Below are 12,767 nucleotides of genomic sequence, written 5' to 3'. Positions count from 1 at the left end.
ACGAGCTGCTCTTTACTCGGAAATACTGATATATAGTATACCGCTACACGACTATGTTAAAGTGACCTACTTGGCAAGATTCTACATTGGGTCGTCTGCTGTCGAATCAACTACTCCAATAAGTGCTCGGAAAATCCTGCCCTATATTAGAGAACGCGCTCGCTGGGGCGTTTAGCCGTCCAACAGGTGTTTGAAGGTCAGCCTGTTTGACACTTTGCCACATGTGGGTAACTGCCGTCATACAGGGTAAAACGAACCTATTCTCCCATTGGCTTCCAGATTATGCGGTTACTGCTTCAAATGTAGACGTTTTTTTTTCACAACTATAAATTGAGTATTTAATTGTATGCTTGAGTTTTCTCTATTGTAAACCTGGCTTTTCTTTATCCTGCATAAAATGCCGGAACAATTGCCAATATATAGGCTATGAAAAATTATGTGGGCTATATGTTAGTCGATTTTGTGTCTCCTCGCAACCGCACTCGTGAATATCTATTATGGGTTGGAAAACTTATAGTTTATCTATAGTAAAAACATAATTTGACAGGGTCAAGGATTTGTTATCTCTGCTTCTTTACTAGATATGGAAATGATTAGATCCACGGTCCAGATTTAATTTTTAGCTACCATGTACCCCTGGGTTGGTTTCAAAATCTAATAATAGGAAATTTTCATTAAATATATGTTCCTCGACGTATGTTCTATAGCAGCTATTTTTGAACATAAATCTATTTCAGGCTTCATTATCTCGGAGCATCTGTCGACACGTGTATAATGTTTGTGAATTGTAAACATAAACATCAATCAATCACCATGTTCCATTTCTGCTCTATAGACAGCTCTGGTGTTTTTCGCAGCTACCAGCCTCGAAGATCTATCTTCGTCTTTTCTTTTTTGCTTATTTTGAGCGTGGACGGCTGCTTAATACGAACTTCGGCCAAAACGATCGATGCTGAACTTGGTCATTTGGAGACAATTTTTTTTACGAAACCGAGGAGTTTTTAGGCGAGTCGATACAGATATCACCAATACAACCTCTGTCACTTTTGGTTGTTGCCAGAAAAAAGAACTAGGAATATTACTTTTGTACTCGTATGGTTAGTGAAAAGTACAAATTAAAATAATTACATTTTCAAATAAATACTGCATGATCCATTTACAGCACGTGTCTCCTTACGGACTATTGCCATGATCGATATCCGAAAATGCACAAATTTTGAGATATCTTTAGTGAACATGGAAATGATCAACCATATGGGTCCATCAAAGGTGGACACGTCCGTATTTTAGGATCCATTACAAATAATCAATTAATCAGGTCAGAGCCTACGTGTCTATATACCCAGCCCAAGACGGCGCGAGTTTCAGCTCTTATAATCGATATGTAACGACTGCGTGTTCCTTATTGTAACGTTCATATTTTATAGAATTAAGGCCAGACGTGTTCCGCGAACAATAACTAAATCAATTAGGCAATGTCTACTTTTTTTTTTATACGAATCGTTATCTTTTATATTCTGTCGAGCCTCGCCTTCTGAACTACGACGCGATCATATCTGATACAAGAAGGTTTTCCTCATTCTAGGTAGATGCTACTACTATATATGCGAAACATAATAAAACGGGTCTGTGTACCCTGACCTCTGAAGTCAGCTAAAAAAAGTGTCCAAAGAAAGACCCACAAACCAAAAAATCTCACAGATCTTTGGCTTAGTTATCAAAAGCTATGTTTTCTAGCGACTTTTTGAACACTCTACAGAGGCAAGTAACTCATCAGGTGCGAAGCATCAGGCATGTCAGACAGAGCCGCGAAAAGATCTCTACAATGTGCTTGCGGGTTAACCTATCTAGCATACTGGGATAGATATATCGAAATTCTCCGTGCAGAATAACACAACACCAACTGGCCGTTCGCCGAAATCATGAATTCATCAACTTTGTCATGAGATCTTCATCGTGTCTGGCTAGACCCGTCTGACTCCAGTCAAAAACGATCATGTACTTTCTTAATATCAATCGTGAACCGTCCTGTACTGGCAGGTCAGCGTTAATCCGGGCCGGCTTTCGGCCCTAACTAGTTACTGCAGGATGCGCAACAAGGGAAGGACGCGCGAACGACCCTGTCGAATGTCGCCAATCTGATTTCATTGCCGCCATATCGCTTCCGTACACGTCAGCTGCAGAGTTGGCTTCCTTGAAGTTCTGCCATGGTTGCTGTTCATGCCAATGAAGTTAGCAAGCCCCTGGTGTCGTGTAGTTGTCGTGTTTTCCAGCTATGTCCGCACTTTGGCAATCGTATGGTTGCTAGCTGACGACGCTAAACGTACGCTACCGCGAATTCTGTCGGGACAATAGTCGATGTCAACGAGCTGAGAAGATGTACACTTTAGAAAGTTTGTAAATTTGCCTGTTGTATGGATTGACTTCCAGCACATATCTATCTCAGCTTCTCCAGATCGGACACTCTTCCTTTTTAAGATATTATTGGGTTATCCGTCACGAACAAGCATATTCATTTCGGGCGGACGTTTCCCTTATATCTCAGTCGTACCTCATTCCACCGCAGCCAGCGGACATGAGACGCACCACTGCGGTGCTCCACAGCGTTTTTTTTCAAAAAGAGATCTCGACAAATGTTCCATATATGGAACACCGTGCGAGAAAATTACTTTTTTCTAAAGACCATATGGTGTATTTTATGGCTAGGTGTTGCTTTGAACTCTGCGACTTGCCCTAGCACTGACCATCCGCTACCCGTCAAGGGATTAGCGTATTGCAAAAATATTCAAAATTCTGGACAATTCACTTGCTTTGCCAAAATAATAAGGACAGTGCTAGGCTGAGATGCTGTTAATTGGACTGCAGTTATTTCGTCAAGGTTCTTTGAACGGCATTGATCCGGCCACCCAACGGCCGGCCAATGGCAAACGTCTCGAACACATATAAATTGTATAAATAGCGAACGTCTACTCGGACTACGCGTTGTATCGGTTATCGATTACCTGACCCTACTATGAAACTATAATGGAATTTTTACTATCAATTGGTATTTGTGTTTAGCAGTTTTACCCATTATTATTAGATCTCTATTGACAGTGGTGCTTTGACACTGGTAAAAGCACTAATGCTGTTTTTTGATTTAGCCAGTGAATGCGTCATATTTCCCAGTAACGAGAAGTTTCTGTTTCTCTGATCATTTTCTACTGGCTACCAATGTTGTTCCGTAATCACCTATCTTGCAAGATTATTGATAATCTTTTGCCGACCATATACACGCGACGTAAGCCGCTAGTATGAGAAGCTATCGTCGATCGACCAACAAACGTTTATGTGAAAACCATCTGAAAACCGCCACTGCCATTCGCCGGCACAGTCATGATATATTTACAACGTTAGTGTCTCTTCCTTTATGGTAAGTAGCTGGGGCCGTTCCAGCGGACCAATCCAGGCTCCCTGTTTGAGGCAAAACGTGTTTTTGGCTACGAGTCATCTGTCGTGGTCATCACCAGAGAAGTTTCGTTTGAAAAAAGGATGGTGGAACGGTGCTGGCTTTTCTTTCCGTTAGATACCCTTGGTTTGTTAGCGCTTCGGTGGGCGTTCAGCACGCCGTTTTCGCTATAGATATATCTACGTGCGTAATTTCTGAAACCGGAAGTACCGGTGGCGCGCCACGTGTGCAACTACGACGCTGCTGATGACTTTGAAGATCACAGCCTGTGCTCGGTGAAAACGAAAATAGAAGACGCGATTACCAAATTGCTGGGGCATACACATGGATAATTTTCACATGAGCACGTCCCGGGATCTCAGTACCAGATACCGACTCCATCCTCAGCATCCTAATGGGCTATACAAAAGTAGGTGACGGGACGCTGCTGTATTAACTGGTTTAAGTTAAGAATGGCCGCCATTACTTTCCAATAGCAAAGTCTGCATCTGAACCAACTGCCCACTTCCATGGGATAATATAGTAATGTTTACTACAGATAATAGCGAACGACTCTCAGTTCTGCCGTCGACGGGAAAATCAAAAGTCTGTCTGGCTGTTGTGAGCAGACAGCCGGCGCAAGACAGGCAATGAAAAAATAGTGGGCGGCCAAAAAAAAAAGACGAAGCAATCGAGCAGACAATTTCTTCAAGTTCCTTTGAAGTCGGAAACTTGAACTGGTTTTCCCCTCCGTTTTACGTATTAACAGCGACAATATGTTAAATATGTAGTGGTAGATGGCACTTCCAACGAAACCGAATGCGAATTGAGGTATTTATGGCGCAAACGAAAAAGCGTAGACAAGATTTAGGATAGCTGGAGAACGAAGGAGATTCTAACGATATTCTTAACGAAGATAAACAAAGCAATGAAAAAACATCCGGATACAAAAATAAATGATGATAATGATAGCTACCCATGGTTGTCTTATATGGTCCAGATGAGCGATTGACAGCTATATAAAGGGGTTCGCCGCGAAGAAACATTTTGCGCCAAATTGGGATCGTCGTTCGTTAGCCTGCAGAAGACGTGTTTGTATGTGTGTTATGAAGATTATTTGTTTCTCTCTAAGCGGCTTTGGGCAGTAGCTGCGTTCATGGTTCACGGATTCCTCAGCCAGAGCATTACCTTTTAACCGTCGAGGAAAAAATTGAATTTTTAAGAAGTTTTGTTACCACTTTTGTCAGCGAATCTCTCAGCTGCCGACGAATGCAGAGCTTTCACTTGTTTGAAAGCTCGAACTACAGTGAAGCGCAGCTACTACGCCATTGAACATGGCTGGGTTTGACTACATGATTCATCGTCGAAAGGAAAAACGACGGGGACTGCCCTACGGTATGTAAATTTCGTAATACGGGGCGTGAACTAACAATAGCAAACTTTCCTCAGTTTTTAAAACCTTTGGGATGGCTAGAGTTTTTTTTATGACCATCTAACTTCCTTGCAGACAGTGTCCAATAGCTTTGTTCCAAAAGAACGATCGGACAATATCGATATGTAACAATGCGGCTTTCCTAGCTCCCTTTTCTACCTCATGAAGCACATAGGCGCATTGTGCAAAATATTGAAAGTAAACGTGAAAGTTCGGCAACAAACAAAAAAAATGTTTCCTGAAAAAAATTCTAAGTTCTCAAATGTATATCGAGAGCCAACCGCGTGTTCCGACCACAAAGGCTGACTAGACAAAACCAATGAACACGTAACGTTGCCGAGTAGTTAAGGATAAACGTGGATGTGGCATGATATTATGACAGAATAAACGAATCAGCAACATTTACAGTATTATCAAGTTGAACCTTTGGATTGCTTTTACAGACAAACCGAGCGTCCAGATAATGTTTAGTTCTTAAGGAAGGGATGCAGAAGCCTGTTGGACTACATTGAAGTTTCACTCTTACTGTGTTCGCTCTAGCCGCTGATGTTGGCTAATAAAGTTCATTATGATCTAATTAGTATGGAAAAGTCAGGGCGTGCATTTCACAGACAAACAGGTATATGTGTACAATATATGTGGCAAAGGGTCGTCTCAGGAGTGTCCGATTCGATCATGGATGCTCCAAGGCATTGCTTGACCATAACGCATACGGATGTCATACAGTTGTCACAGTAGCTTTTTGGGTTGATATCAATATATTTTTTTTTATAAATGCGAGAGATACAGAATAGGGATTATCAGCGGCTCCTAGACCAGATATGTCAGACATTCGTTAGAGTTATCCATAGTTATGGCATTTTTAACCTACACAGGTTTCAAATTTGACTACGGTATTGTAAAGCAAGACAATCCAGACCTTCCTGCCACATGAAAAATTAATAGATCCCTGGACATGGAAGTTGAGAAGAAACCCGGACTGATAATTGACGTAGTTTGTAAATATTCATTAACAGCGATCCGGGTTGACGCGGGTAAAACAACTAATTAAGAAAATGACCATTCTATAGATGTGGATGCGCTTGTAAAAGGCCGCTGCATGACATTTTCTTTGAGGGAACTTCTCTAACGGACTGCTATAATTACTAGCATAACTGTGTTATAATATCGTCATCGATTCAATGCATCTGTCTGAGGCAATGTTCATACGCCTCTAGAAAAAAATACGTCCCTTTTGCAAATAGAAAAACAAGTGACAGATCACAAACAAATTATATTTCGTTATTTCAACTGTTTCGGCAGCTTACGTTCCCTGGGCGTTTTGACAAAGCCCATTAACGGTGGCGTTGAGCATCCGGTGGATGTTCTCCCGCGACAAAGTCGATCTGAGATCGGGACTCAGACTGCTTTTTGATGCCATATCGATGTGATCTGTAGCCTGTCAAACATCAACGACGAAATATTAAAACACAAAAAAACATCTTACACAAAATGTAATCGTACCAATCGTGTAATATATGTTATGGTCATGCCCTATCTCGCACGATGCCGCCGATAATTAAACTTCATAAAACTAAATATTAAGAATCAATTTGATCCACGTTATCATCTCGATGGCAGCAGCGTATTCAATTAAGTTTAGTAAGTTAAATTGGCAGACTGTCCTTAAGTGCATATACTAACATTGTTCGGTGTAGACGTAACAGTAGACCAAGTTGAAACTAGAACGTATTTTTGCAGTAAACGCCTACGTAATAATAACGTGCGCAGGCTGTTCACGTATTATCCCGAGCCTGATCATTAATACGAGATCTACCATAGCTATCTGCGTTAATTACAAGCTTCATTTAAGCGTCTGTATTGGCACCGATTTGTGATAGCTCACTTCGTGATTGTTGATGTGAACCGTTGACGACGAATTAAACGCGTTCGGAAGCGACCTCTTGAAGCGATATCCCGGACCTGTAGCCGAACTGCTGCGTATCACAGGCATGAGCCCTAAAACAGTTGCGTGACCTCCGAAGCGTGCAACTTTCGGGAGATTGTTCTGCTGCTTCAGGAACGGCAAAGACCGGGACAGAAATTCGAGGGTTTTGTTTTTGATCAGCTCACTGAAAGGCATGTAAAAATACTTTTTTGTTTAGTTAGTTGTTAAGTTTTGTTTAGTTACAAAACTGTGACCGATCTATCAGATAGTGTTTGCTTTGTACAGAACGTTGTCGATTAGTCCTATCAGTGGTTAGTAGGATCAGTGTGGAAGAATTTGCCAGGGGAATTATTCCAGCTTTTGATAGTAGACAACAAAACGCTTTCTTCTTGAATGTCTTCATTTGTAATTCGTTCAATCGTATCGATAACGTCCGAATGTCTAGGACGTGATAATAATTTCTGCTAATTGTGTATTCTAATCAGACTATACTTTTAGAAACGTTTCGCACTGTATAGGATTTAAAAAACGCATACTGGGCCGAACGTAAGCTCCATGGGAACATTGTGATGCATAGTTGTTGATTGGAGTTCGTCACCCTTTTCGACGCAGGCGATGCCCAACATATTTCGAGGGTAACGATCGTCTACTCGATCTTCTTTTCAGCTATCACAGCCAGATGATCATGGTAGCGGAGCAGAATTTTATCTTTACGGAGTACAATTTCGATCCGGCACCGTTTGCTAAAAGAAACGCTGTTTTTTTTTTATGGTAAGTCTAGACTCGAATGATTCAACAGTTAAAGTCTAAAAGACGAAGGAAACTGCATTGCGGTTGAGTGCACGTTTGGAGTGCATTGCGTCCTTAATAAAGGGCTACGGAAAAGATGCGTTTAGACTCGACGATCTCGGTTTGTTTCGTTTTTCTAATTCACTCGTAACATACTGTCGATGCCAGCTGCGCTACGTAGAATCACACGAACGACTTCAAGATTTGCCCTTGACGGTAAGCACCCTCTTTGAACGGACGGCGCAAAAAACCTCAATTCTAGCAGAGGTTTTTCGAAATTAAGCAGCATTGTACACCGTGTGTCGAAACTAAGGGTAACTGTCAACCTGAGACGGAACAGCTCGAGGAGCTCGTAGAAGAAGGTTAAACCTGACTCCTTTCTACGAGCTGCTCTTTACTCGGAAATACTGATATATAGTATACCGCTACACGACTATGTTAAAGTGACCTACTTGGCAAGATTCTACATTGGGTCGTCTGCTGTCGAATCAACTACTCCAATAAGTGCTCGGAAAATCCTGCCCTATATTAGAGAACGCGCTCGCTGGGGCGTTTAGCCGTCCAACAGGTGTTTGAAGGTCAGCCTGTTTGACACTTTGCCACATGTGGGTAACTGCCGTCATACAGGGTAAAACGAACCTATTCTCCCATTGGCTTCCAGATTATGCGGTTACTGCTTCAAATGTAGACGTTTTTTTTTCACAACTATAAATTGAGTATTTAATTGTATGCTTGAGTTTTCTCTATTGTAAACCTGGCTTTTCTTTATCCTGCATAAAATGCCGGAACAATTGCCAATATATAGGCTATGAAAAATTATGTGGGCTATATGTTAGTCGATTTTGTGTCTCCTCGCAACCGCACTCGTGAATATCTATTATGGGTTGGAAAACTTATAGTTTATCTATAGTAAAAACATAATTTGACAGGGTCAAGGATTTGTTATCTCTGCTTCTTTACTAGATATGGAAATGATTAGATCCACGGTCCAGATTTAATTTTTAGCTACCATGTACCCCTGGGTTGGTTTCAAAATCTAATAATAGGAAATTTTCATTAAATATATGTTCCTCGACGTATGTTCTATAGCAGCTATTTTTGAACATAAATCTATTTCAGGCTTCATTATCTCGGAGCATCTGTCGACACGTGTATAATGTTTGTGAATTGTAAACATAAACATCAATCAATCACCATGTTCCATTTCTGCTCTATAGACAGCTCTGGTGTTTTTCGCAGCTACCAGCCTCGAAGATCTATCTTCGTCTTTTCTTTTTTGCTTATTTTGAGCGTGGACGGCTGCTTAATACGAACTTCGGCCAAAACGATCGATGCTGAACTTGGTCATTTGGAGACAATTTTTTTTACGAAACCGAGGAGTTTTTAGGCGAGTCGATACAGATATCACCAATACAACCTCTGTCACTTTTGGTTGTTGCCAGAAAAAAGAACTAGGAATATTACTTTTGTACTCGTATGGTTAGTGAAAAGTACAAATTAAAATAATTACATTTTCAAATAAATACTGCATGATCCATTTACAGCACGTGTCTCCTTACGGACTATTGCCATGATCGATATCCGAAAATGCACAAATTTTGAGATATCTTTAGTGAACATGGAAATGATCAACCATATGGGTCCATCAAAGGTGGACACGTCCGTATTTTAGGATCCATTACAAATAATCAATTAATCAGGTCAGAGCCTACGTGTCTATATACCCAGCCCAAGACGGCGCGAGTTTCAGCTCTTATAATCGATATGTAACGACTGCGTGTTCCTTATTGTAACGTTCATATTTTATAGAATTAAGGCCAGACGTGTTCCGCGAACAATAACTAAATCAATTAGGCAATGTCTACTTTTTTTTTTATACGAATCGTTATCGTGCAAACCTTGTGACCGCATGTAGAAGATATTTCTTCTCAAACAGATAGCTGGCTCGATCATTACCGAAATATCAGGTAAGACGGAAATAAAAACGGGCCTTATTTTAAACATATAGGTTTTCCTAGTTTCGGGGGTATGCTGTTCGGGTCAATAATTTTTCCGTGCCTTACATGATTTCTTGAAAATTAAGACTTTGCAGATATTTCAATTAGACCCGGATGCATCAGTGTCTCATAGCAGGAAAACATTTTTACTAGCGTGGTACTGCTGATCTGCCTAAAGCTAAAAAGCATCTAATGACTATCTAAAGAAAGTGAAATTCAGTATTTTCATTTTTCTATTGAAAATTGTAGCGCAGCTTGTTTATTTTTTGCCGATTTTTTTGGCATAGAGTATGACCAGCTGATTTTTAACATAGCAAAACCACATTCTACTGATTCCGATTTAGACAAAATAGGTGATATGACACTTCATCCAACGGTCTGCATTGGCTTCGAAGGCAACAACTTAAAAGGCGCTGTGTTTTACTTGCGAACTTTAACCACTGTAGTCTGAATGATCAGAGGATTGCCGTTATCTTCTGTACGATACATGTAGAACGAAAGTCAGCCCGCTAAGGGAAGTGTGCGTCCGCGGACTTTTACGCCAGCCGATATTCGCTGACTTTGGAACGCTTCCTATTCATTGCTTAACTAAGCACGGTGATACGATGACGGGATACCAGTTTAAAATATGTGACACCTTAAACGATTCGAATGCCACCACCGTACCCGATAGAAGATGCAACATAGGACAAGGGATTTAATGTACATATACATAAATATATATATATATATATATATACACTATTCTATAGTAGAATTGATATATTTAGGATAGGTTATGCAATTTTAAATTATATAGGTACTAAAGTCAAAAATATAAATACTATTAATCGAGTACAAATATCATGATCTGCAATATATTAGGTCCAACTAGGTTTCTTTACAAGAAGCGACTGCCTTTTATCACTGGCGTTTTTCTCGTTCCGGCTTCACAACGCACCGCAACCCATCTTCAACGTATTCCTATTATAAAATATTCTCACTTTTGCTCACGATCTTATTCGAATCCAAGAATCTACCTATCCGGCCCATGATTTACTATTAAGCAGTAATTACTTGATATCGGCACGGTGTAGCGTCACGCTTATTCGAGTTATCGAGAAGCGGAGAACGATCCCGCTATTCATTTTGAACTCATTGATATTGCTCACATATGTATCGTTATGTGTGTGTGTTTGTGTGTGTGTGTCTGTGTATTTTTACTTGTGATTTTCAGCCTGCCTATCTGCCATCACGGATCCATTATGTTAGGTCACCGTAACCAAGGCTTCGAGTCAATGCCACCTCGAGTTTGTCTGTTCGTTATCTGCATGATTGTACCGCTGCTAGTTCAAAGAGCCGAGACGCAATTTCGACCTCGGGGGCCGTTCCTGTCAGAACCCCAATTCGAACAAGGATATTATTCGTTTATAAAGGTATTTGCCTCTTAATTACTCTGTTACTAGTCCTGACATTATACATGCATTTACTGCAGTAGAAGTTCCAGTCTTACAAAGTGTCACCCGCTGAACTCTAATGTTATATCACAATAAAATGTAATCTTTATTATCGTGATTCGTCTAGCGGACGAGCGTGTGGTTCTACGTATTTTGACGTTAACGTTCACGATGTAGTGTTCAGTGTAAACGTCGGTTTCCATTAATTACCTTTTGCAGTCAGCTAGGGAGAACATTATATAAGCTCAGACTACTTCGACTGGTTATCGATGGCTTTACAGACGGTGAATAGCACGTCCTGCTCATTCAGTTATTGTGAAGAGATTCTTAGTCTGCTCACGAGCAGATCGTCTAGTCGTCAATTCATTACTTGGATATATATATATATATACATATATATATTCTCATTTATATTCGCTTGTTCCATTATGCGAACGATAACTTCAACTTATCCGGACACGTTTTTCGCCTGTCTGCCGGAACATCTTTTTGATTTTTAGCAAAACACAATGATAAAGTGTTATGCTAGTTATAGCTGGTTTCTCTTCACGTGTCGACAAGTATCGCAGTAAACGCGTCTTCTATTTAACTTTCGTCAGCAGCAGTGGCTTCTGGTTCCGTGCTTCACTCATTTAACTTATCATGTCGAGGAGCGATCTTCGCCAACTGATGATCGAGTGACGATTGCAAATGTCCTTTTTCCCCTTCGTAATGTTACCCAGAGGTACAACTGTATAGCTGACTCGACCTATTTATGTTTTAGAATTTTGTATTCAGTTAATTTATCGTAATTCAATTAATTTGGTCCTATTAAGTCCATCTCGATATCACAGATTTTGATGTGGTACATCCTTTTTATCAGTAAAAACGCGCATCTCTACTTAGAACTCAATTCGAAAAGTTTTAACACGGGGTATTAAGATTATTGGAAGAAAATAAACTATAATAGATATACGGGAACACTAAAATCTGTTTTTATTCTTCTCCGATAATAATTTTTCTGGAATATATGATAGATATTATTTCATTAACTGCTTTCTATGTTTTACACCGAATTAGCACAGCCACGTGAGTTTCTTATGCCTGATATAACACCACCTTTAATGTACGATACTTTTGTTACTGATAACTTTGCAGGCTAAAGATCACGAGCACCCTCCAAAGGTCCGCAAACCCCCGTACCATCGAGCTAGTTTTCGATGCAGTGAGAGACTTGTTGACGGCAAATTATCTCCTAGAGACACGCTCTGCGGCGATCTTAACAAAGGTGTCATACCCATTAATCCAATGGGTCAACGACCAATCAACGATCCTTATCCCTTGTGAGTCGAGCTATTATATTGTATTTTTTTGCTAACAGACGGCTAAATGAGTGTTATTCTGCACGGAGAATTTCGATATATCTATCCCAGTATGCTAGATAGGTTAACCCGCAAGCACATTGTAGAGATCTTTTCGCGGCTCTGTCTGACATGCCTGATGCTTCGCACCTGATGAGTTACTTGCCTCTGTAGAGTGTTCAAAAAGTCGCTAGAAAACATAGCTTTTGATAACTAAGCCAAAGATCTGTGAGATTTTTTGGTTTGTGGGTCTTTCTTTGGACACTTTTTTTAGCTGACTTCAGAGGTCAGGGTACACAGACCCGTTTTATTATGTTTCGCATATATAGTAGTAGCATCTACCTAGAATGAGGAAAACCTTCTTGTATCAGATATGATCGCGTCGTAGTTCAGAAGGCGAGGCTCGACAGAATATAAAA

At 40.4% G+C, this 12,767-nt stretch overlaps 3 protein-coding genes across 3 annotated transcripts in view; 2 read left to right on the top strand and 1 right to left on the bottom strand.

Moving 5' to 3' along the window:
* LOC111243702 (uncharacterized) overlaps positions 1-210 on the top strand; it is an 8,657-nt gene extending 8,447 nt beyond the window's left edge. Inside the window, exon 6 of the mRNA XM_022789658.2 lies at positions 151-210. Coding sequence (XP_022645393.1) covers positions 151-210 — 60 coding nt within the window. The remainder of the gene's footprint in view (positions 1-150) is intronic.
* Positions 211-1,935: 1,725 nt separating this feature from the next.
* LOC147757809 (uncharacterized) lies at positions 1,936-6,981 on the bottom strand. The gene is made up of 2 exons (XM_086978504.1): positions 6,745-6,981; positions 1,936-6,297 (listed from the first exon to the last, which is right to left on the bottom strand). The coding sequence occupies exons 1-2, from the start codon at positions 6,979-6,981 to the stop codon at positions 6,163-6,165; spliced, it is 372 nt and encodes a 123-aa protein (XP_086834630.1). The 3' UTR covers positions 1,936-6,162.
* A 2,745-nt stretch (positions 6,982-9,726) lies between these two features.
* Positions 9,727-12,767, top strand: part of LOC111243695 (uncharacterized) — a 21,305-nt gene continuing 18,264 nt past the window's right edge. Inside the window, exons 1-3 of the mRNA XM_022789640.2 lie at positions 9,727-10,274; positions 10,789-10,987; positions 12,146-12,330. Of these exons, the coding sequence (XP_022645375.1) occupies positions 10,249-10,274; positions 10,789-10,987; positions 12,146-12,330 (410 nt within the window). The 5' untranslated portion in view covers positions 9,727-10,248. The remainder of the gene's footprint in view (positions 10,275-10,788; positions 10,988-12,145; positions 12,331-12,767) is intronic.

The sequence above is a fragment of the Varroa destructor genome, unplaced genomic scaffold (assembly GCF_002443255.2).
Source record: "Varroa destructor unplaced genomic scaffold, Vdes_3.0 BEIS01000002.1, whole genome shotgun sequence".
NCBI classification, from domain to species: domain Eukaryota; kingdom Metazoa; phylum Arthropoda; class Arachnida; order Mesostigmata; family Varroidae; genus Varroa; species Varroa destructor.
The sequence above is the reverse complement of the archived record's forward strand: the minus strand, read 5'-3'. Positions and strand labels throughout refer to the sequence as shown.

Excerpts from the sequence above, each read along its gene's own strand:
- LOC147757809 (XM_086978504.1), bottom strand. The coding sequence starts at position 6,981 with ATGCCTTTCAGTGAGCTGATCAAAAACAAAACCCTCGAATTTCTGTCC. Across the intron at positions 6,298-6,744 it reads TTCACATCAACAATCACGAA|GCTACAGATCACATCGATAT; the intron begins GTGAGCTATCAC and ends GATGTTTGACAG.